Below are 26,295 nucleotides of genomic sequence, written 5' to 3'. Positions count from 1 at the left end.
TAAAAATCAAAATAAATTGTCATTTACTATTTTTCTAATATGACTGTAATCGTTTTTCATAATGTCCTTTTTCAAAAAAAGGCTTCAATCGACACCAGTACCTTTGAAAAGCCTTTTCTGATGATGTTTAAATAAAAAAGTTTAATGGCTGCTATAATATTTCTTATCCCCATGAAACTATTTTTGATATTAAATGCAATGTAATATCAAAACACTACAAGCTATGTAGGAAATCTCAGTCAAGTCCCAGACCTTGCTGGAATAGTTTGTATATTTTGTTTGATGTTAAAATCCTTGAAACCACCCCTCCATCCTTCCGGGCCCGGTTCTCTATTACTGTTGGTAGTGATTTTTCGTGTTCACACAATTGACTTTAGTATTGTTATAAAAAAGTATTCCTTCAAAATTTATTTAAAAATACAGAAGAAGAATATTAGCGTCGATATACACTTTACTATCGAAGCACTATGAAGCATTGACTTGCAAGTTCCTTCCAAACTTATTTTAAGGAAATTGTTTCTGAATGCGTCTCATTTCCTCTACATCCGTGGAAACAAATTTCGATAGATACTTGTCTCAAACTACTATTTTTCTAAGATACTTTAGATACATATACACAAACAAAGATTAAGACGAAAATCTTCTAATAGCATATAAGTAAAATAAAATTATTAAAATTCCTATTCGCTTCTATTGAGCAGATTATTACACCCACATTCGTTACACAAAAAACACACGTGCCTTAACATGCCTTGATGCTCAAAGAAGGCTATACAAGAAGTATAGGGATAAGATGTAAGATAATTTGGAATCACAACCCACATTAACTGCTTTTTTGATGGCTTTTTGCAGCAGACAGATGACACTAAGTCCTATAGACCTTCCAATTTTGGGGGGATAAAGGTTATATGGACGCTTTCACCCCCCCTCAAATCACATTAATGCTAAGACAAAGTTTGAGAAATACATTTCATAGTCGAAAAGTGTGTGTTATCATATGAGTGTTCAAAATGTCTTTAAAAAAATGGAAGGCTGTGCTATGGGGTGAAGAATCCATGTTCACTCTTTAAGTTTGTATAAATGAAAAGTGAAGGCCGGAGCGATAGGTTACCATATTATTAGATTCGTGCCTCACTCAAAAGGAAGGCTGTAACATAATTCGTAGATATAAAAACGCTTAGTTGGCAAAATTCTTCACCAAGGTTCGTCAGAGAATGAGACGTGAGAGTCAGACGTTTTGAGCATAAAAATAAAATTAATAAAAGCTGACAATTTTTTGAAGACAGTGAGGATAACTAAGAAAGAAATAGAAGAAGTGAATTCACATACAATGTGGAATTATGTAATACTAAAGGAAGTCTAAAATTTATCTTCCTATAACAGATTTAATTTTAATATTTAAAAAATAGTTGTAAAAATCCAAACCGATATCAATAATTTTCAATTTCCAAATGGCACGTTTTCTGCAGTGTGACTCCGATAACTCTACTAAAACCATCCTAAAGGACTTAAACCGACTGTGAAGTATTGACATGATTTTCATCTTTCACTTATTCATAAATAAAATATGTTTAAGGTATTAAATCACGGTCAGGAAACTTTTCTTGTAAAATTAGTTGTCTTGGACGAAGCATCGTCTTATTGAAAAAAAAATCATATCCTAGCTCCACAATAACACCGCCATTGCAAATCCTAAAATCTTACATAAAAAAGATACAATGAGTTTCGAGAGGCTTCTACATTCTGGTGTTTTCTGAGTTGTATAAATGCAAAACCTATGGTTAGTAATGTAGAATTATTTCTTTGATAAACATTTGGATCATTTTGATGCATTCCAAGGATCCAGTCAGCAAATATTTGACTTAAGCGGTGTTTGAGGGCCTTGAGTTTGTATGTTAGAGACTAATTCCAAAGATCGATGAAAACTCGAATAACACAAATATTTTCTGTTGTTCTTGAGCGAAACAAATGTTTTGATTCTTTGAATTTACTTATCTCTTATCATATGTTAAAAGATGACAACTTTAGAAATGATAGTTGCTATTTTAAATAAAACCTTTTCAACTGTGTTTATCAATTTTTAACCTAACTTCTTTATATTTACAATCCCTTTTTTCAATTTGGCTTTTATTAAAAATGTTTAACTTCTTAACCATAAAAATGTCGGGAGACATTCCAATGCACTTCAAAGTTGACGAACTTGCAAAAATGGAACAACTATACTTTTCATGGGGAACAAATCCGACATCGGTATACCTCTAGCTACTTGTAAACTTAGGTTAAAGCATGATACCACATAGAAAGCAAACCGTTTATGGTCTAATACGACCACTTGTCACCAAACTAAACTAATTTGGCCAATGCTTAATGCTAAACGCTCTAAGCAACTCATTTTGGTTGGTAGATTGTACATGACTTAGAGATTGCAAACGTTTATTGCAGAAGCTGCATGGATGAGGACAAAGAGGAGATAGTGTCTCACTTTACATGTTTCTGCTCTATCACAAAGCCGAAAAATTCATCTTAGATGATCTTGGTCATCTAAAAAATTTCAACATCTATAGTCTCAAACCTCTTCATAGCTATCTCTCACTGGTGCAACGAGTAAGGTAAATGTTAAGAGGTATCATCCCCTCAACCAAACCTAACCTTAAGCATGATAGTTTGAGCAAAAATAAGAAAGTAAGCAAACTTTAATCTGGAGAACGAACCAGGTAAGATACAGAAGTTTCAATAATTCCGAAGTCATATAGATTAAGCATATTATTAAAAGTTTAAGTAGCCCTTTTATGACTTTTTTAATGATAACGAGAAAATGATATGCACATTTCTAAATCTTTCAAAATGCACAGAAATTTGTTCAAATATTTACATTCGCGATTTCCATTTTACTTCAGTAATTCTCATTGAAATAAAATAGCAGTTATCAACTTAATACAAGCTAATTTCTGACTTGTATAGAAACACATTAAGGTTTTATGTAAGCAAATCACAACAAGTCTTTTGTATGCAAAATAAGTTTTCATGAAAAGTGTCTTACATAGGAAAAAAAAAAATACCAGAAATTTTTTGTAAATGAGAGCTTTGCTTTTTTAAAAAAGAGCGCTACAAATTTTTTTTTAAATAAAATAAAAACGGTTCTGGATATTAATAAAATTCTTATTCCTGTGAACGTAAGTTTGATGTCATTATTTGTGGTACTCGGTTTCTTTCGCATGGCCACCATGAGCACGTCTAGACGTGGAACACAATTTTAAAAGGGTTTCAAGTCTAAATCAGACAATATACTGCTGCAATTTACGTTTGATATTAGTACGAAGTTCATCAATCATCGCTGGCTTGTTGGAATAGACCATAGACTTCACGTAGCCCCACATTAAATAGTCTAACGGCGGCGTCAAATTGCACCACCGAAGCGGCCAAACGACTGGACATTTTGTGAGATAACACGTTCTCCAAACTTGGTTTCCAATAAATTGGCTGTGACGTTTGCTGTGTGGCTTGTGACGCCGCCATCCTGTTTGAACCACATGTTCTCCAAAGATCTTTTCTCAAACTAAAGCTGTACTTAGAGAAATGTAAAAGCTTGCTTAAGAAAATAATGCTCTACACCTTTTTGCATATTGTTGTTTTTATCCAACAATATTACAAAAGTTTCTTCATTCCACATCAAATCCCATTTTATGAAGAGCTGTTACATCAAGAAAAACATGATTCAATTTAATCAATGTTTTGGTTCAATTGATTTAAGTTTAGTCTGATATGTTATGAATTAAATCAATTCTATTTCAAGCTCTTTTGTTATAAATAAAAACTCAGTGCACAGGATCAATAACAGTATTGAATTAAAAACAACGTGACTTGTAAAATGTTTTACTTTTTTAAGGTTTCTTACTTTTTTAAGTTTGACATATATGAAATCATTTAATATTAAAAGATTTAAAATTAAAATTAAAATTCGGTCATGCAAAATTAGAAAGTACGTTTTCTAATTGATTTCAATTCCAAAACATGCAAACACTTTAAAATTTCATCAAAATCAAAATAGAAATACATCAATATCAGATTGTCAGCTTTACCAATCAAAAATAGAAATAAAAATGTAATCAGACTCGTACAGTTTAAATATCACTGTTTGAGTTTAAGGTTTCTTAAAAACGTTTAATTATTTTAAAAATTACAATTGAATATAAACCTTAATTTGTAGACTCTACACAATGTGTTCGTTGATAATTAAAAAAAACATGCCATTAACAAATTGTTTATAGTCAACTTATGATTTAGCTAAAGATTTTTTTCGCAGGCCTTAAACAGATCCTTGCATAGTAAAATATACGAGCCATGTATATGACCTGTTAGTTTGGTTTTGACATACAAGCTATTACCTTACAACTTTTTTGAAAAAATAACTGACTTCCATAAAAAGCCTTATATTGTTATTATAAAAACTATTGATTGCCAATTTCCAAAAATTGGACCTCATAGAAACTAATAAGCAAATTAACAATCTGCAAAAGGGATTTTAATGTTTCAAAAATCATGTGAACTTGAATTCAAAGTTCTAAAAAAACATTTTTAATTTATTTAGAATATTTGATGCGGTAAAGCGATTAACTGAAATCCATACGTAAGGTTTCAATCAGCAAAAGAGTCTCATATTAGTGTTCGAAAAAAAAATATTTAAAAATCAAGAAATTCTCAAGAGCTGACTTTGTTTTTCACTTTGTAGCTCTTAATCAATTCTTAAATCCAATGCTTTTTTTGGATTGAAGATCCTTTATTTGAAAAACGAAACAAAATTTTCTTTTGCAGCACTAGACTCTTCGTTCAAGACTTATGTTCAAAGAGATTCCTTGTTTTTGGTTTTTTAATTGCTAGGAATTATTATAATTCAAGCTTAAACACATTTGTGATATCTAGCAACTCTCAGAAACCATTCAACTCTTGAAACTTGGATTAATACCAATTACGCACATTACAAAAATAGAAACATTTTATATACATATACATATGTATATTTTGCATACGAATAAATAGTATATTTTGTAAATGAAAACATATATGGTTGGTATTTTTTTTTTTTAACGAGAAGCTTTTAAAATATAAATAAACTACAAAAAAAGCAAATTAAATAACTAAATCCGCTTAGTTTCTTCATTTAATCCCTTTGAGATAGCATTTTACGATAAATGTAGGTGTATACTCTTTTGGCTTGAAAGTTGAGGGTTTTGTTTTTTGCCTCACTCGAAGCTTTTGTATTGTTGTGTTTTATATTTTTCCACTCTTCTATTTAACAATCAGGATAAGGTAGATAATAAAATTATGAAGAATGGTTGGAAACTTTATACCTTCATCTCTGTAACATTCACTTGATGTCGGTGCGATGCGGTGGTGTTTTCTTTTCGTATCGGATTAAAAAAACAAAAATAAAAAACCAAAACAAAACAAAACAAAATACAAAAACGTAAAATAGAATATAATTATTTTAATGTAAGATAAAGGACTTTTTGTTAATTAAGTTGGAATAAGTTAAATGTTCATGAATTTAATTCTCTCTCTCTCTAAAAAAGGATTAAACATTTTGAGATTCAATCTTAAGCCAAGGCGTGTTTCACACTTTTAATAAATTAGACTATTTGTTATTTTCCGTTTGAAATCAAGGTGTGAATTAGATTAACACTTCATTAAATTAATTGAGTACATAGACTATCATCAGGTACCTACATAACATTAGGGCTATACAAATTCGTTAGGTTAATGCTAATTAATTCAGATAAACTTTTAGCTTAACAACGTAGCTTTAAATGAAGCAAATACATCTTAATCAACATTAAAGTAAATACACACTCATTTCGAAATAAAACAAAAAAATGTTTCAATTAAACGCTTTTAAAACTACGGAAGACGTATCCTTAATTTGAGAATTTTAGTTTTACCCAAATCATTCTAAAATTTTAAGTTTTTTTTTAAGGTGTGAATAGATATAATTCTCATTATGCGATTTTTATGTTTCGAAATTCAAAACGTTGAACTGAGAAAGTGTTGTAAAACTACACTTTTCTTATTTTTGTTTAATGATTAATGATGATGTATTTTTATCACAAAAATATTCTCTAACAAATTCCTAGTTTCTAGGGTTCTGCAGGGAAAATGCTACCATCTCGAAAACCAAATTTGTTCTGTATTTTGTACAACTTTGGAGGAATTTTTGTTTTTAGAAAATTATCTGGAAATGACTTTTACGTAATTACATATTTCAAAAATGACAGTAGAATGGAATCAATGCTTTTATTCCTTCGAACCTGAATACATTTTTTTTGTTAAAATGAGTGTTGTAATGTAACCTTAAATAATTTTGCTTTTTTGGGCAATACTTATGCTTGTAGTAGTTTTAATAACTCTTAAAATTAATCAGAAATATCAGAAAAAGTATCACCCAGTTGCGGATCTTCCCATTCTCACTTGTTCAATGTTAAGTCATTTTTAAAAACTAAGCCGCACTTCTCTCGATATTCATGATACAAGGCTCGTTTTAAAAGTAATTAGGAGCATTCTGAAAAGGTCTTATCCCAAAAAATTACTTAAATTAAGCTGTCCACCAAATCTCAGCATTGTTATAAGTTTTTTTTAAGGTAGATTTGATCTAATTTTTCTTAACAGTAATTGCTATGTAAGTTTTTAAAAATTTGAAAAAGTGTATTGAATGGTATTGGTCTTGAATCGTTGCCGAATTTAAAGATACAGTGATTTAAGACTTTGATGTGAACATGCTTGAATGTAACATGGGCTGTGTGTCATAGAACGCCATTACATAAGCTTTACGGCATCATGCTTAATAGCAGTTGGTTTTTTGTTAAAAATGGCATTTTAACTTCTGTTAAAATCTATCTTTGATATTAAAAATGGTCTTTAGTTGGTAGCGGTTAACTCGCCGATCTTGTTCGGCATTAACACCAGCGCGCTGATGGGATACCTAACTCAGACAACTGCGTACGCCGACGAACTAATTGCATACACAACGACTATAAAATTGAGGTTAACGAAGCATTTTTCAAAATCAAAAATCAACTTTTATAAATGTGAAATTACTCTAGTATCAAAGGATGCTAGAAAGAACTGGAAAAATCTACTGCTCTAGGGACCAAGTTGACAGCTATTGGCGAATAAAAGTTTAGTTAAGTAATTTGGCATCTGGTAAGATCAGTATTATATTTTGACAAACTAGGGCAGATTTCGTAGTACCCGTGGCATGATGGTACTATTAGTGCGTTGGACTGTCATGCGAGAGGTCTTGGGTTTGATCCCTGCCTGTGCCACCTTAAGTTTATTCACGGGTACTGCCGCTTGAGAGTACAAATTCTCCAAGAGTAATTCTTGTCATGAAAAAGTGCTTTCTCAAATTAGCCGTTCGGATTCGGCTTAAAACTGTAGGTCCCCTCCATCCCTGACAACAGTACTAGCACACAAGAATGATTGAAAGTTGTAAGTCACTAGGCCCTGGTTGTCTACGGACTGTTGCGCCATCTTATTTATTTATTTATTTAGGGCAGATTTCACCTGAAGAAAAAGTTATTTTTTAGAAGCCTTCGTTATAGCAGGGCGAAGTCGATTTGCTACATCAACGTTTGAGCGGTTCTATCCCGCCCGATGCTTTCCTCTATTCAGACAATCAAGAGCTTATTCGGGATAGACATTGGTTTCTCTTATCTCAGTCGTTAAACTGTAGAGAGAAACTCCGTACATTCGAGACGTAATCGCACTTGAGAGTTGAGCGCATTGAGTTCTATAGGACTGTGTCCAATAGAGGCTGGGGAGATAGGCTGATGCAAATGGAAAAAATGTGAGTCGTAGAATCTTGGCCGACTTACATAGGTTTAACGTGTATGCTGTGGACAGCAAGGGATTGAACCAAATACCGTTGGCAGTCCTTCGCATTGGCTATCACGCCACAGGTATTGCAGAACTTCTGCTATGTCTCAAATATGATATCATCAAAATTATGGTATATGCCTCTCGATGGATTTGATATTCGAAAAATGTTTCACATACGCCTAAGTGACCTTTGACAAAAATCAAACAATTTGGAAGTTTTGAGAATATTAAATTATGCAAACATTTTTTTTATTAATTTACTAAGTACCATTTCTCAGAAACCCCCAATAAAAATATCTAGTTATCAGTTAATGTATTATTACCATTAACAATTATTAGCTTTGAAATACGGTTTTCAGGAAAGCCGAATTAGATTTAATGAGTTTTTCACATCTCTTGTAATTTCCTAAAACTAAATTAATTATTGAATATTTATATCTATTATGTAACATACGAGCAATTACAATCCAAATACTTTTGGCTTCTTATAAATAACAACATAACCCTTAAATTCGTGTACGCAATTTTATTTGAAACAATATTAATTGCATATAATTTTTGTTTCTACCATTATAAGTCATATTTAAAAACTTATTCCATTAAATACAATAACAAAAATGAAACAAATAACTCACGCTGTTGGTAAAGGAAATGCCGCAACCGATTCCCTCCTACTTCTACCAAAAATAGCTGCAGGAATTTTTGATATTGTAACAACTGAATGCCGCCGCCCTGATGGTGCCTTAGATTGTGATAAAGTAGCCAAAAATGCAGCCTCATTTGGTGATGGTCCAGAACCTTCGCCACCTCTTTCTGAAAGTCGTCTTACTTGACTGGCTGTTATACCCTCTGTAACCTGCTGTGAGGGCAACGAATGTTTTCGACTTTCTCTTGGATCCCGCCATGGTGAAAGTAGATAGGGATTTACTGGTGAATCAATGTCCAAACTTGCTCGATATGTTGGTGTTCCAGAACTACTTTGATCATCTTCTTCTGTGGCACCAGATTCTTCGACCACAATTAAGGGTTCTTGTTTACCCGAACCAAAGGGAGAGAACGAAGAACGTCTCTGACGAAATTTATCTAAAGGAAACAGAATAAAAAAAAACAAAAACAACAATTTTTAAAAAAATGTTTGCATATAAAACAGATTTAGGTGAATATATAAGTAATTGTAAGTCATAAGAACAGAATCGCCTTAAAATTCCCAAAAGGTATCCGAAATAGAAAAAGTTCTTCTTTTATTTTGTTAAATTGCGATGGTGTTTTGAGAATAACTTTAAAAAATATTGCTTCGTATAAAATGGATAGAAAATACCTCAGTAGAATGACAAGCAATCAATCAAACCAAAAAACAAATTTTAAGGGACAAGGATCATGAAAGTAGAAATATTGGACAAGGGTTAAATATATGTTTGTATGTGGTGTAATTTATTTTATTTTTATTTAAAAAAAAAAAACATTTTCTTATAATTTTCAATTATTATACATACGTTCGCATATTATAAGTAACATACAGTTAAACTTATGTGGCATTTTGAAGAATGTTTAAATTTAAAGTTATTGACACTTGAAAGGTATTTATAGGTAAAAAAGATCCCAATCTTACATCAAGTTGTCACGACTTAGTCAAACAATAGTTTTTTTGAAGGATCATAAAACTGCTAGCCTGATTATTCAACTAAATAAAAATCTAAATCATAATTTTAGTTTAGTGTGTAATAATTGAAGACATCATTTTTTTTGATGATGTAATTTAAAGTTAAAGCCTCCAGAATCATTTTCAAGTGGATTCATTGAAAAAACAATTTTAAAAACATCTACTCAAGGCCTAATCAATCATCAAAATAAAAAAATTGTTTTGGAGTTTTCAAGCCTCAAGCGAGTTGGACGAAGTTTTGTTTGTTGTTTTCTTTTATTTTAAATCCAATGGCAATTAAACGAAAAATTCTAGATTAAAGTCAAATTGCCCCAAAGAATTTAAACTTAATTCAATAAAGTCAAAGGCAAGCTGTGTACATTTTAGGTACCTAGGTTTTATTTTGTTCAATCCTGAGAGTGTTGGGCGAACAAATTTAATTGGTTCTTTTTTATTTTTACCCAGTTCTAATTGCCACAAAGTCGACAGTGGATTTTTATTTCGCAACATAAATACTCACATACATCTTACTTGCTACATGCTTGACGATATCGAATGCAGAAGTCTGGTACTTTTTTCAGGCTTAATCGTGTGGAGAGGAGTTGAAAATATCGATTTGTTTTAACAAAAAAAAATTTATAAAGGCTGTCTCATTTTAACCACTTCAAGAAAAGCAAAGACTAATTCTTTTTTAAAAGGTTTATCTTTTGTAAACATATGGTAATTTGTTGCCTTTAAATCTTTTTCAAACTGCTTTTTTTTTAAGACCGCCAAAGCTTACAATTTTTAAAAATACCTTTTCTCTAAGAAGAAATAGTTTTTGAATTGATCAAATACAGTCAGTGGTCTGGTTTAAATTGACAAAATTTTGTCTCACAAAGTTTAAAGTGTGGTTTATGTCGGGACTGGAAGAGCATATAGTATAGTTTTAAAAAGATTGAAATAACCCCTTATGAGGATATTTTATAAGCTAGGTTATAACTTCCCATCCCGTCTGTCGATTTGTCTTTGTCAATTTTTACCAAATTTGCGTACTATTTTTTGTAGATTTTATTTTTTATGAAAAAACGGATTGTTGGATTTTTATATAAAAATTACTGAAAATTGAAAACAATATTTTCTGTGAAATAAAATAAGTGTGAAGCTAATATTTTTAATTTTTGAAAAGCTATTTGTTATTTTTTTTTTGGTTTTTAATTTTTTGTAAAAAAAACTGTCAATTCGATTTTTTTTCTCAAAATTTTATCAGATGTCAAAAACATTATTCTTCGTTGCACAAAATTGTTTTGGAAATGAAATCATATTTTAGTCCTAAAATTTTCGAGGTGACAATTTTTTTTTTCAGTTTTAAATGGATGTTTTTCAAAAAATATATTTCTTCGATATCACGTTACAATATATTATTTAAAAATTAATTCAAGTCTCTAGCGTTTTTGGTTCGTAAGATATTTAGGGTTAACCAAAATTTTCAACTTTTTTTTCAAACTGCTATGGTAAAAAAACCACCCACGAAATTTTTTTGAGAGCCCTTTCTGCATCTTTCTGCCTTATTATCTGTATAAAAAAATTTATTTGAAATCGATATCTTTTCTGGTGGTTGAGCTATGGAGGACGTCACGAACGTACGGACGTACGAACGTACGTACACACGCACGCACAGACATTTTCTAAAAATCTTTTATTTCGACTCTAGGGACCTTGAAACGTCGAGAAATGTCAAAATTTTCAATTTGACAAATCGGAACCATTACAATAACTTCCTATGTGCAATTAAAAATCATTGTTATGATTTGGCCATTGTTATTTGGTCCAGGACAAACAAAGCATACGCATTTTGAGTTCCACTCTCATAAACTGTCTCGTTATAAAACGAATATTTTCTCGAATAATAAAATAGCATACTCTGCGTATATGAAACGTTTAGAACTGTATGCGGGTCAAAACTCGCACAAACAAATGAATGCAAATTTTTGGCTTTTTCCTGGTCTTCCTTAAACAGTTAATGGCTCGTTTCTTTCTGTTGGGAATGTTTTAACACTTTTTTCTCTGTCTCATCCAACTCACAGTCCTTGGAGGATTCGCAAAAGGTACACTTATTTCTTTTGGGAAAGACTAGAAACACTAAAATACTCGGTGAACCAGTAAGTTCTATTGGTCCTGGAACGGCAATAATGGAATGGAAGCCTTAGTAAGCTTTTAAATCATTGGATGTAGGATTTTAAGTAGGTTCTGCACCTCTTTTGTTTGTTTGCGATGTATTTAAAACTGTTGTTTTTTTCAAGGGCATATATGACAATTCTACTGGAAATACTAAGAATTTTTAGCAAAAGCTGCATACATCCTTTTACTCTCTTCCCTTCAAAATTTATAAAATATTCCTTGTTTCTGTCTTCTTTTCAATTTCTTTAAAAACAATATAAAAACCAATTTATTTGATGTGTATGTGGCAGTTTCCAATAAAAATCAAAAACGGCTTGCCTTTGTGACTCACTTAGTAGTCTAGCGACACATTGGTTTCAGCAGCTCTTGCATGGATTTCTTTGCATAGACTTTTGTTTTTTTTATTAACACGAACTCTTTTTGAGTCGTTTGGTTGCTTAAGACAAAAAGGTTTTTAAAAATTTCGCTTAGCAGATAAATTTCAATGGCAGATAATACAAATTTCAGGGAGCAACATTATTCCAGTGAGGAAACTTGGCGGTTGTTACAATTTTATTTCATCTTTAGTTTCTTTTGTATGATAGGACAACGAAACCTAGGCCAAAAAGTGGGGCTTAACTTTAAGTATAGTTCCACATCAAAAAGTCATTTTTGAAAAAAAGTGTCGCTTAATACATTCTTACGGGAAGATATATGGTGGTTTAGTAATGTTTTTGAAAAGCTGTCTTTTGCGGAAATGTTCATATTGTAAATAATTTTAAACGTTTAAATTATTTCTATAACTTGGACTGGAACTGGCTTAGGCAATAAACGACTATCACATTTTTGTGTAAGATGATTCAACTCAATTAAATTTGATTTAACAGTTTCAGATTAAAATTGCTACGGTGAAATTTTAAAGCCATTCTTATAAAATATCCAAGCAAAAGTATCAATTTGAATATCATTCTTCGGGTCCATTCGTTGACAAATTTCAAAATTCAATTAATAAATCGATCTAATAGCAAGGGTCCACAAACCTTCTGTCTTCTTTTTAAGGTCTATAGACTTAATTTCTGTGTGATCAACTGGGCTGGACGCGAGGGTTAAGATATTCAAATTTATATCATTTTCAACATAAAATATGGCCAAATGAGAATTATCTTATTTTAATATTCGTGAACATTATGACTTAAAGCTTATGTGTAACCTTTAAATAACGTGCAAAAAGTTTGAATGAAAACTAAATACTTTCTTTTATGTCAAAAATCATATTTTTCATTCAAAAATTATCACGAGCTGGTCTTGTCCAAGTCCATAAAGAAACTTGTATCTATACATCAAATTGAAAAAAGTACAAATATTTTTGAACCAGATTCTAATTTTCTTGATCCCCAAATTTGAGGGTATAAAGAATCAAACTGAGATCTTAATCAGAGTTCTAAGGCTTGAGAACTTTATGAAGAAATGAGTTTGAACTCAATCACGTTCTTATTAACTTCCCATAGGAATTTATTGTAATGGGTCCGATTTGTCAAACTGAAAAATTTGACATTTCTCGACGTTTCAAGGTCCCTAGAGTCGAAATAAAAGATTTTTAGAAAGATGTCTGTGCGTGCGTGTGTACGTACGTTCGTACGTCCGTACGTTCGCGACGTTTTTTTCGTCCTATATAGCTCAAGATCCAAGAGAGATATCGACTTAAAATAAATGTTGTTTTCCAGATAATAAGGCAGAAAGATGCAGAAAGGGCTCTCAAGAAAATTTCGTTTGTGGTTTTTTTACTATAGCAGTTTGAAAAAAAGGTGAAAATTTTGGTTAACCCTAAATATCTTACGAACCAAAAACGCTAGAGACTTGAATTAAATTTTATATAATAAACTGTAACGTGATACTAAACAAGTATATTTTTTGGAAAAATTCCATTTAACGGTTTTTTTTATAAATCAAAAAAACTGAGAAAAAAAAATTTGTCACCTCAAAAATTTTAGGACTAAAATATGATTTCATCTCCAAAACAATTGTGTGCAACGAAGAATAATGTTTTTGATTAAATTTAAACAAAAATCGAATTGAGAGTTTTTTTACAAAAAATAAAAACCTAAAGAAAAATTAATAAAAGTTGGTAAAAATTGATTTTCGACTCGAATATCTTTTCAAAAATTGTAGGTATTGGCTTCAAATTAATTTTATCTTATAAGAAATATTGTTTTCAACATTCAGTAAAATTTTGAAGAAAAAAAATCGAATTGACAGTTTTTTTTACAAAAAATTAAAAACCCAAAGGAAAAAATTAACAAAAGTTGGTATAAATTGATTTTCGATTCTAATAGCTTTTCAAAAATTAAAAATATTGGCTTCAAACTTATTTTATTTCACAGAAAATATTGTTTTCGATTTTCAATAATTTTTAAATAAAAATCCAACAATCCGTTTTTTCATAAAAAAATAAAATCTACAAAAAATAGTACGAGTACCTATAGCCAAACTTTTAAGCAAGACAAATCAACAGACGGGATGGGAAGTTATCAGTGTGGGTCGCATCCCAGCCTCTTATTTTTTTTTTTTTTTAAATAAATATTTTGTTACTTTTATATAGATTTTTATTTTTATTATTGTTAATGAGAAAAAAAAAAAACATTAGTTAAACGACACAATTTATTTTAAACCTTAATTTTGTGTGACCATTACAGTGTTTTAAGTGCCATTTACCATTGTATCAAGCACCAATGTCTTGACCACAAAAATGTACTAAGCCAGAAAAATGTTCTTATATCTAATTAAAATGTTAGTTTTTTGGGACGTTGTTTTTTGGTTTCCTGAACAATTTAAAAAATGTCGCTTAATACATTTTGGCGGGAAGGTATCGATATAAATTACATTTACATAAGTTATTTAATTTAATATGCCATATATTGATTGGAAAGAATAATAGTTTGTTTTATTGATAGTTTATTCATCAATTTGAAGGTAACAATCTTAAACAGGATGAGACTGATATTCTCTAGCTACCATTTAATCTTACGGTCATCCTTCTACTAAGCGAATAACTCAGTAATCCTAGGTGTTCATATGTAGTTACTTTATAAATATTTAATTCATTATTTAAAGTCATGTGGTTATAAATAAGTCCTAAAAAGTAAGAAAATAACTTTTAAATAAACAAAAAATGAGGGAAATTCATTTTTGGGGGAATCTTAAACAAATTGTCAAGTAACACAGGGGTGGAAAATATATCAATATAAATAAAACGAGGGTCTACAAAAGCATCTTCTATATTTTTATTTCAGTTTAAATTCAAAACATTTATTAAAATAAAATTCATTTTATGAATAAAATTACATAACCCTCCTAAAATTATGCCCTGTGAATTTCATGCAAGAAAATAAATACCAAATGTAACCTTCATAGACCTATGTACCTTAAAAAAGGGTTTATGTTTTATGTATGTATATATTTTTTGATTTGTTATTTAAAACAAACATTAAAGATAATAATGTCGAATTGATATCGACATTTAATTTTAAATGGCTCCAGATTGGTTTTTCGGTAAATAAACCTTTTTCTCAATGAACATACAAAAGTACCTTCACTAAGTTTTGGTTGTCCCATGTTTTTGACCCAACAAAATAAAGGTTAAAATGTTTTGTTTATTTAATTACATCATTTTATGACAAAAACCACTCCAGATCAAAGACCATAATTTTGGACCTTACTACAAATTATTTTGTCATTGAAAGACGTTCAGAGAGAGAGAAAGTTCACGACTTATTCATAATTTTGTTTTGTTTCGTGTTTTTTTTTTTCATTGTAACTCAATTATAAAAGTAATTGGTGTTTAAATTGACACTTATGGTAAGAATATTAGGATTTTCAATCAAGCAAATTTTAAACAAGTTCCATTAAAAGTTTGCATTGAACCAAAGGTTAAAAAAAAAACGCTTGTTATAGATAGCATGTGGGTGTAAGGAGCTGGAAATTTGATGTCTCTCTTTTAGCTTATAAATACTACGCCTGATGAAAAAAGTTAAAAAATATTAAGACTTTAAATCTAATGCGAAAATCAACTCCAAGGGAATGAAAACATAAATTATGGTTCCAAATAATTAATCCATAAAAATTAATTATATAAGACAACGAAAGATAGGATTTTATTTATCATTCACAACATTAAGTATGCCATCTGAATTTTAATATTTTTTTTATAAGTAAGTACCTATGTACTTTTTTCTAAATTTCAGGATTATAAAATAGCAGTTGAGCAGAGATTAAATTTATAAACACCGACAAGACCATGACTTCTTGGCCACCGAATGACCATCCTTATCAAATTGAGCAACCAAAAACTGTCATTTAATTTTTTTGTAATCATATTTTAATGATTCTCGTTTTTATTCAAAAGACGATTAAATACCATCATCATCATCAGTGGAACATTCGGTGGTAATGCTCATTACACCCTTTTAGCACTTGTAGTGGTTTTTTTTAATTTGACATCAAAAGTTGAGTATTATGGAATTTATTTGAATATGTATGTACGAGTAAGTCTCTCTGCTCTGAAGACAATAAAATGTTTGTGTTTAGTTAAAGTACTGTTGAATGAGGTTTTTGATTAAACCAGAGGGAATTAATTATAAAAGAGTTTTAGTTTGAGTTATGATAACGTAATAATAATAAAAAAAAACATATAAACAGCTAAATGAGGATAGGATATAAAATGGAAAAGATAATCACTAAGCAGGTCGAGAGTCAATTTGCTGCTTAATCGTATTATAATTTAAACGATGATTTAGAATTAACGATAGAATAATCCAGATTCAAAATGAGACGAATTTTTGTTATGGCGTAGTTTTTAGTGTCAAAAGTAAAAATATTGCTGCTTTAAAAAAAGGAAGGTGTACAAGTAGGGCTATAATCTAAAAGAAACCTCTTATTGAAATTGGACATAGTCTTAAACACTAAATTTTGCTTGGGGCTTATTCTCGAGACTCGTTTAGAGAGATACATTCAATAATATTAATGCCTCAAACATCATATTAATTGGAGATTTTGAACTCATGAAGGAGTGATGAATGATTTAAGAGGTTGCCACAGACAATCAAAATATCCATGTTCTAATGAAAGAGGAAAGAAACTATAAGATTTGTGTGATACGTTTGGCCTGTGCATATTGAATGAACTCAATGCTGGTGACTCTTCAGGACATTTAACTTTGGTGGTGGCAATCATAGGGAAAAATTGGCAACAGTTCATGAAAGACTTTGAAATTAGTAAAGCATCATATTCAGACCATCTTTCTGCTTTTGCGACAATAAAAATTCACATTAAGCATGATAATGAAATAACCTATAGGTGGCTACTGTCCAAAATCAAATTAAAACAGGCTTAAGCTCAGGAGTATTGACGATCTCTCGATTTGCAACTCCAATCACAGCAAACTGAGGATTTTTCCCAGTTAAAACCGATAGTGAAAGACTCATACCGACAATAAGGACTCAGCCAAAATAAAGGAAATATAAGAAAACAACATTAGTTTAACGAAGAATGTCAAAAAGCTCAGAAAATATCTTTTGAGTAGTTGAGGATTTTCCGTAACTCCACCCAAGGATTATTTAAGGGCTTTTATTTAGAGGCAAATAAGAAGTTTTAAGAGCTTTGTAAGACTAAAAGAAAGTTATATGCAGAAAAACAAGCAGTCCGATTAGCATCTTGTAAAAACTCCTCTGATTTTTGGAAACAGGCTAGAGAGCTGAATGGAAAACGCTTTACTATCCACACAAAACTGTCTTCAAATGTAATGCTTTCCCATTTCAAGAATCTTTTAAATCTTGAACTAACGCCGACAAAGTGGCAATTCGCAGCAGCTGGATTCGTAGTCGAATCTTTGGACTGTGCATTTACGTTAAGCGGGTTGGAAGAAACGCTTGAGAGGCTTAAAGATGAAGAAGCAGCTGATTCGAATGGTATTCCAGTGGACTGTCATGCTCAAAGAAGACCTTTTAAAACTTTTGAATACAGTTTTAGAGGGAGAATTATCTCCAAATGAATTTCGAGATGCTATTATATTCTTCCCCATTCACAAAAAAAGGAGCGTTATTCGATACAGCAAAGTAAAGAGGGATTCCTTTTTTAAATGTATCATAAAAGCTATTTACAACGCTTTATTAGTTGGATTAAGACCGGACATTAGCTGAGGGAGTTCCAGGCTGGATTTTGACCAGGATATTCAGCAATAGATAACAATTTTTATATTCAGGAGCTTGGCAGAGAATTTCTTGAAACAAATGAAAAGCTGTTTGTATTTTTCTTTAAAGCAGTAGCTAAGGTGTTGGGATGTAAAAAGTACAATTTGATTGAAAATCTCTTTACCCAATTTATAAAACGAATATTCCATTGACGGCAAAAACAAAATACGCCAAACTTCGTCATCATGCTGAAAACAGGGCTATCTCCTTTGTTTATAAAAACATTGAAGTTACAAGCGGACTTCTTGCTTAACGTTTTAAAAATGAATGATTCAAGGGTCGTGAAAAGAGTGGCCATAAAAGCGATACAAGATCAAAATAGTTGTTAAAGTAACAAGCTTCACATTTAAAAATTGAAAGATTCAAGGGTCATGAAAAGAGTGACCATAAAAGCGATACAAGATCAAAATAGTTGGTATCGAGAGTGGCAAGATCTTACTGAGGATTGTCAAATAAATTTTATAACCGCTAAAAACATCTTGTATGAAGTCATTTTAAAAGTCGATAAGAAATGTAGAGCTAATGTATTGTTGAAACGGCTAATTCCTTGTACAGAAAAACTTACAGCAGATTAAATCATAACCTTGCAGAGAACAACTATTTCAATAATGTTCATGTGATCTCTATGATGATCAGACTACGTAGTGAATTAATAGTGTTCTGCACAATAAATTTTGTGTGTGGTATTTCAAATATAAAAAAAACTTAACTCTTCAATTTTAATAATCTTTTCTTTATTTTTGTAAAACACCCTTTTTGAATCAAGAATCAAACGAAAGTATCAATGGTTCTTATATTTAACCTCCATATAACCTTCTTTCACTGAATTGGTGACTTTTCAATTGGACATTATAATGAAGGTGAGTTGACATCCACATTATTACAACATAAAACAAATAGATTTAAATTAAATTCCACATAGGCCTGATTTACCCCTAGAGTGTAATATTTGTGCAACTACCTACTTCTTGGGAAAATGCCCAGTTCTCAAAGAAATCAGAAATCAGTAATTCTATTCAAACTACTTCAATAGTTAGTTGAATTTTTCTAATAGGTTATTGTTCATTTGTTGCCTGCTAGATTTGCTATAAGTTTAACCGAAATTATTTACCTTTTCCCAAGCATTTTTTTAAATATCTTTAGTGGTAGATTTGATCTCCAATATAAGGTCTACGTACAAAGCAAAATATCTTGACCTTTTGGTTAAAATTCAAAAAAGAAAGTTAAATACCAATCTTTGATTCTACTATCAAAAATATTGAAAACTGAATTTTCCATAAATTAATGCATTTAGTCAAGTAATTTTTTTTTGTAAATTTCTAATAACATCAATTTAATTTGAAAGTTCCATCAACTGTTATTCATAAAATTGACAAGCCATATGGGAAAAGAGAGAATATTTACAAAATCAAAGCTTCTACAAAATCTGCACGATTGAATTCCCTGCGAGCCATAAATATTAATCAAATCGCTTTCCTGAAATTCACTCATCAACAGTGATATAGATGCATACCTAACCTATACATAGATGAAATTGGATGCAACTTTTAGATTGAGTGCTATAAGGGGAATACATCCTGGTCTTCCTAGAGTAAGTCATATTTAGGAGTATAGATATCAAAATCATAGGATAACGGTAGGTCATACATAGTGGATGTATACTGATACATACACAAACTAAGCGCATCTGTATTGGAAAGACTATAGTAAGTTATTAAAACTGAAAATTTAATCTACGTCGTCGCTCGGTATTGACCGTTCAGTCAAATGCATCATCGATAGAGTTTCACACAACCAACCCACCACTACTATTCACTATTCATCGATATTTGCCACTGGTGCTTCTGTTGCCACAGCGTGTGCATCCTTTTAAATATGGGTTGAATTCCAGTATAGGTATTTTATATGAGTACAAAAACAAAATTTAATAAAAAAACTGCGATTTGATTGAAAATGTAAAAAAAACCTATTCCATTTTTTCAATTTCTTAGAAATAAAAAGGCTTTACTTGTAGCCCTGATAATGTTATACCCAAATTAGGGTGTTCGTTGCGGATTAAAAAAAAAGAACAATTCTATAAAAAAAATCTGACAATCCAAAGAAGAAATTAGGATTTACTTCTTTCATTTCAATGGAAAAAAAAACACAACGGCAACATTTACTTTGGAGGGCAGTCAAAAATAAATGCATTATTTTAATCTTTTGCCATTTGTGTAGTTAATTTTGGAAACCCCTTAAACGAAATCAGCTAAGAGATTTGAATTGTTGAATAACATTTAAAACAAAAACTATATGTAGCTGGAACAGTTTAAAAGGAATTTTATTTTTTGAACTAAGCTGGACAAAACTTTTCTGTTTTGTTTTGTTTTTTAAATACATTTACTTTACAATTGAAGAAAATAAATCAATATTTGTATTGTCTTGCGATCTAAATACTGAAGATATTAGTCAGAATTGATTAATATAAAACTGTAGGTGTTTCCATTAAGGCACCTCTCTTTTCAATCAGTTGGAGGAACTCCAAAGATGAAATCAACGGAAGCGTCTACAGGTTCGATTAGGTTGAACTACTTGCTGCACACAGTTTATGGATGAAGATGAAATCAACGGAAGCGTCTACAGGTTCGATTAGGTTGAACTACTTGCTGCACACAGTTTATGGATAATATGGCATATTCGCAGCACAAGCCTGTAAGGAGCGGTTATGCCGGCTCTTGTCCTTGAATTTAATTGAAGGACCTGGTTCTTCAGGTTGGTGGCCTTGCTCAGGGTGACTTTGTGATCACGTAAAAAAAATCAGTTGCGAAGTACCAACAAGCCTCGAATACGAACGGATTTACAGTTGACAACCCAAGCAAACGATTTCAGAACAAAGAACTTCTGATATGCAAGTTGAATGTTAGGTCCCTTAATAGACCACGATCAGTCGAAGAATTAGCGGAGGCCCTAGACTGCTATAAAGCAGACGTTACAGCCATGAAGGAAATGCGATGGGATGGGCCGGAAAAAGAGAGGATGAAAAACTGGAACTATTTTGACTGCTATACATAAAAACCATCGGCTATGGCATTGGAGCCAGTCTTAGACAACAAGTCTTGGGCTAGGCGACGGCCTAGTCACTGATAAAGCTTCGGTTCCCATCGATCAATGAAATCAAGCATCAGTGAGCGTGGTAAGTAGAAAGATGTTGGACTGTCTGGAAACCTACCGCGTGCTGTTGTCATGTGTTTCTTTCTTTCTGTTTTTCTTTCTCTTCTGTTCCTCTGTCCACCTTACATAGCCTAGTTGCTCAAGCTGCTGTGTTCTCTACTCTGCACATTTATGTTCATGACCATCCGCATCAAGGCTAAATTTGGCAACATTAGCCATATATGCGCACACGTCCCACAGAAGAAAAGTGTTAGTTCTTCGAGCTCTATGGACAAAGCATATATTCAATGCCAAGCTGGAAAAGGAAGACATCTTTGGTGGAATAATCTTGAAAAACAGCTTGCATGGAATCAATTCCGATAACGTATTCAGACTCATCAATTTTGCTGCGGACGAAAAGTTAAGGTAGCCACCCTCACACACCCTCAAAGGAACTTGGAGTTCTACAGATCAATCTACCGCCAACCAGATTTACCACATTGGGATCGACGCAAGGCAAGCTCCCAGCATCATGGATGTCCGAACTTTCCGAGGAGCTACACCTCGTTGTAGCCAAGGTAGAAATTTTTGTTTCCAGACAACAGGCAAAACAGGGAGGTACTGGGTTAAAGTATCGAGAACCATTGCCAAGATGCAATTAGAGAACCCGCCTCTGACGTGCTGGGTTTCAAGCAGCCACCAACAAGAAACCACTGGCTTGATGAGGAATTTCAGCAGGCAAATGTAGTTAAACAACTAGCACGCAAAGCGTGCTCACGAGCTCTATGAGTAGAAGAGGAAGGAGGAACTTTGCCTGCTAAGAAGGAAAAAGAAGGAGCATGAGAAGCATGCAGATAAAGACTTTGAGAAGTTCAATAGCAGAAATGAAGCTCGAAAATTTTATAAGTAAGCGAAACAAAATTCACAAATACATAAACCTCGTAGACTGTAAAGACGAAAGTGGAAACATGAAGTGGAGTAGATGCTGAAGATCCACTTCTGTAGACTGAATAAAGGTAACCACGAACACAACTAATTCAACATAGACGATGAAAGCCAACAATCTCGTCTTACCGACTTAGACGAAGTAAACATTGCCATATCTAAGCTGAAGTTTAACAAATCCGCTGAAGCAGATGGTTTAATTACCGAGCTCTTCAAAACATCGTACTTGAAAATATAGGGCAGAGCTCCCTCGTCAACACTAGAGGCACTGTCTTTAAAAAGTCTATCCAATTACTAGCATATGCTAATGAAGCGTGATGTCAATAGGGCTTTTCTAGCATTGCCACAGAGTTGACAAAAATCGGTTTAACGGTTATAGAGGTCAAAACAAAGTACATGCTTTCATCAGAAAAGGGCCAACTGCTACACTATGAACACAGAAACCAACACCAGCGCTGAGATCAAACGAAGAATCACTCTTGCTTATCGCTGTTTCTATGGACGATGACAAAAGCGGGTGAAAGCACCTTAAGTCGTTTGGAGAGAAAAGTTCTTCACGACGCATCAGGCGGCGTACAAAATTGAAAAGTGACCTCACTCATATTGCAGTGCGTAACTGGAGACATCTAGCTAGGGACCAAGCTGGATATAAAAGTTTGTTATGTGAGGCCCTAGTTCATACGGGACTGTAGTGCCACCTTAAGTAAATAAGTAGTTTGGGCACCTTGAATAGTACAAAAAACACCAAAAAGCCGATAAATTGACGAAAAGTGACAATTTGGTTCAGATTGTTGGGTTGTGCAACCTTTTTATCGGGACTATGTTTTTGGCAAAATGGTGGGCTAGAGTTATGTTAAATGACTTCTTCTTTACCGCTATTATAAACATGGATTTGGATTCAGAATTTTGAAATCTAGTAAAAAAAACTTTCACAAATGTACAAATTGTTGAACGAACGAGACGACGAAGCTTGCTTCCATTTTGGAACAGCACTTTATTTTAAAATGTGTGTATTATTAGGTTTGTTTTTAAATGTATGGTGCCACTTAATCACAGTTTCTACGGTACTTTACCAACACCTTATCATAGTTATTGTTCAAGTTTTATATTCCTTCTAAAATATTTGTGAATCAAATATTTTGTTCGAGATTTAGAAAATTCTAGAAACAAAAAGGTACTTTTTGAAAAATAAAATTGCAGGTATTGCAAACGCAAACAACGATCAGAGTCACACACTTTTAACTGCAAAAATCTAAGCCATAGTCAAACTTTCAAAAAATCACAATTTGAATTAAAAACGCATAAATTCAATAGAATTTCTAAAACTTATTGCATTATTTTGATGTTCTCCAAAAATGTACCTACTCAAGAATCTATAGATTTAGACTAATTTTTAAAAGAACGACCCGTTTTATAGCATTATAAAGGACGAAGTTCGAAAAATAGATTGTTGACAAATAAAATTTGTAAAATTAAAGCAAAAAAGTCTTCGCTAAACTTTTCTACAAAATACTTCATCAATAGTTTCCTGGAAACTAATTCAAAACAGTAACACAGTACTTCAAAGTTTCAAAGTATGACAAAAGATCCTAGAGAGTTTTTTTTATTTTTATATTTCCAGTGAGAGACTTGTTTGCTCTTCTTTTATAAAATCAAACGAGTCCTTGGACTTTTCGATTTGAAATTACATTTTTCATGGCAATTTAATTTAAAATATTTCGGCCTCTTGCAGCTTAATTATTTTGAAAAATAAATGTTTGTATCTAATTTTTTTCCTGCAATCATGGAAACCCTCTTGCCACTTTTATTTTGAACAAGACAAACGAATCCAATTTATATTTTGGCTGATTTCAAAAAATTGTATAAACTCGGGCATTAAAAAAGACAGAGTCAATATGATTTTACCTCTGAAAATGTTTTAATTTAATTGATTTTATCGTTACGTGATATTCAGAACTCAGATCATAAACTGTTATGAGTAAGTGGGCCGATAAAGCACCGACATTAAAATTGAGTAGGCAAACATTAAGAACACCACCTACGCACCATTTGGTCCTGTTTGTTTTCTGGCTTTCGCTTAAATTTAACTAATTGCAACAATTTGTCCTTCTTTTGTTTCAGAGTTTCAGACTCATAAGGCTCTCCCTAAAGGCTGCTGCGGTGGTTGCTGATGATGCTGGATGGAATATTATTGAGAAGTCGGAACTTGGAATTGGGTATATGCGAATAAGGAGATTGAGTGGAGATGGAAACGTGCTTGTGATGGCCGTAGTGATAGTCATATCGTGTGTTTCTAGATTTTATCATTATCATCACCACTTCGTGCACAGAATCGCTTCTGCGAGTATATAAATGTGAATAGTAAATATTGCTTGCACGTGAACCAAACACCATTGCCATCTACAGGGTGTCCGATAACGAATTGATATTTTTGAATCGACTTAAACTCTATGACTGCTGTGAAACTGAAAATAAAAAGGGTCTATCCCATGAAGGGTCCTCAAAAAGTGAGAATTTGCTAGTTCAGTGTATTTTTTATTGTTACTTCAGATACCACGCCTACAAATGGATAAATTCCATCGTGAAAATATGCAAAAACATCGACTTTCGAAAAACAATATCCTTTGTTTGGTTTTTATAAAATTTTGAATATTACGACTAGAAATGCAAGAATTGCATAGACTATACATATTTTAAGTACCCTTTGAGGTAAGCAGCTTTAATTTCCATGTTTAGGAGCTTTCTATAATCCGTGTCAAGACTGTCCATTCTTTACTGGACACCCTGTAAACATACACTATACAGCAACAGTCATATTGGCACAGGCACACACAAAAATATTAATATACCTATACATATTTTGTTACTTAAATCCTTAAATTAATAATCTCATTATTGTTGGGCTCTATTAAGTGTTACAATAAGCCTTTTATTAAGACTGTTTCATCTTCCCAAAGGAATCCTACAAGTTGTATAATTAAGATTTCCCAGATTGTCGGAAGCCTCTTCTGCAAAAATTTCGACCCTATGTTGATTTTGCTTCTCTTGTGTGCAAAAGGACATTACCTGCTATATAATATATCCTAACATCACGAACAATGTTTTATTTTACTCCAAAGATGCCATTTTATGTATAAGCTTATAGGTATACTGTATATAAAGGAATGTGGATTCTAAGATAGTAAAGATAAATTAGATAAGGAAGTAAATTGTGATGCTATAACATGAATCTAGAATCAATGAAGCATTTTGAGTATTAAATGAATTAAAGGAGAAGAGAAGTGATAATTACTTGGTCAATATAAAATTATATTATGGCTGAAATGCTGATTATGATGGTTATGTTGTGGTAATGTGTTATGCTAATGTGAGATATCTGGTAAAATAACACATTTATAAATGTGTTTAATGGCAAAATTGTAATAAATTAAAACAATAATAAATTATGCATGAAATAAATATTGATTTTTGAATTTAAATAAAACAACAACTGTTTGATAATAATTAAAAACATTATTGTACTCCTATAAATTTGCAAATTTGCCTTATTTCCTCTGAGGTCTTAAAAAGTGATAATATTTAATAGGATTTGGATATTTTCGGAATATATTATATGGCTAGCATTATTTTTGAATATTTTGGATACTTACCCATATTTGCCTATTTTAAAACCAGTGTTTAATCTGAAAAGATACAAATAATAAACATTAAAAAAATAGATTTTAAATATTAATGTACAAGTTATGAAATTAAGATACATTTGTTGGCCATTAAATCAGCAAATCAAGAATAAGGGAATTAATAAATTTAAAAATGTGTTTTCAAAATCTTATACAAATTATTATAAAAAAATGGGTAAAGAGACGATATAATGTTTTTCGATTACTAACTTCCCATAGGAATCTATTGGATTTGTCAAATTAAAAATGTTGACATTTTTCGGCGTTTCAAGGTCCCTAGAGCCGAAATAAAAGATTTTTAGAAAGATGTCCGTGCTTGCGTGTATACGTACACTCGCGAATTTTTTTTCGTCGTCCAAAGCTCAAGAACTAGAAGAGATATCGACTTCAAATAAATTTTCAAAAATACTTTTCACCTCGAAAATTTTACTAACAGAAAATGATTTTATCTCTTAAACAATTTTTGCGAAAAATAATAACGTTTTTTACATCTGGTAACATTTTGAGAAAAATCGAATTGACAGTTTTCTTACAAAAAATTAAACAAAATTTACAGAGGTTGGTAAAAATTTATTTTATACTTAAATATATTTTCAAAACGTTGAGATATTGACTTTAACCTAATTTTATGTTATGAAAAATATTG

General features: G+C 31.6%; 1 protein-coding gene across 1 annotated transcript in view; it reads right to left on the bottom strand.

Annotated features, from left to right (window-relative positions):
* Positions 1-26,295, bottom strand: part of LOC129946720 (uncharacterized) — a 143,633-nt gene that overhangs the window by 10,144 nt on the left and 107,194 nt on the right. Inside the window, exons 2-3 of the mRNA XM_056057004.1 lie at positions 25,620-25,652; positions 8,508-8,955 (exon numbers count right to left, since the gene is read on the bottom strand). Coding sequence (XP_055912979.1) covers positions 8,508-8,955; positions 25,620-25,623 — 452 coding nt within the window. The 5' untranslated portion in view covers positions 25,624-25,652. The remainder of the gene's footprint in view (positions 1-8,507; positions 8,956-25,619; positions 25,653-26,295) is intronic.

Source organism: Eupeodes corollae, chromosome 2 (assembly GCF_945859685.1).
Source record: "Eupeodes corollae chromosome 2, idEupCoro1.1, whole genome shotgun sequence".
Taxonomy (NCBI): Eukaryota; Metazoa; Arthropoda; class Insecta; order Diptera; family Syrphidae; genus Eupeodes; species Eupeodes corollae.
This window is presented reverse-complemented; position numbering and strand designations above follow the sequence as displayed.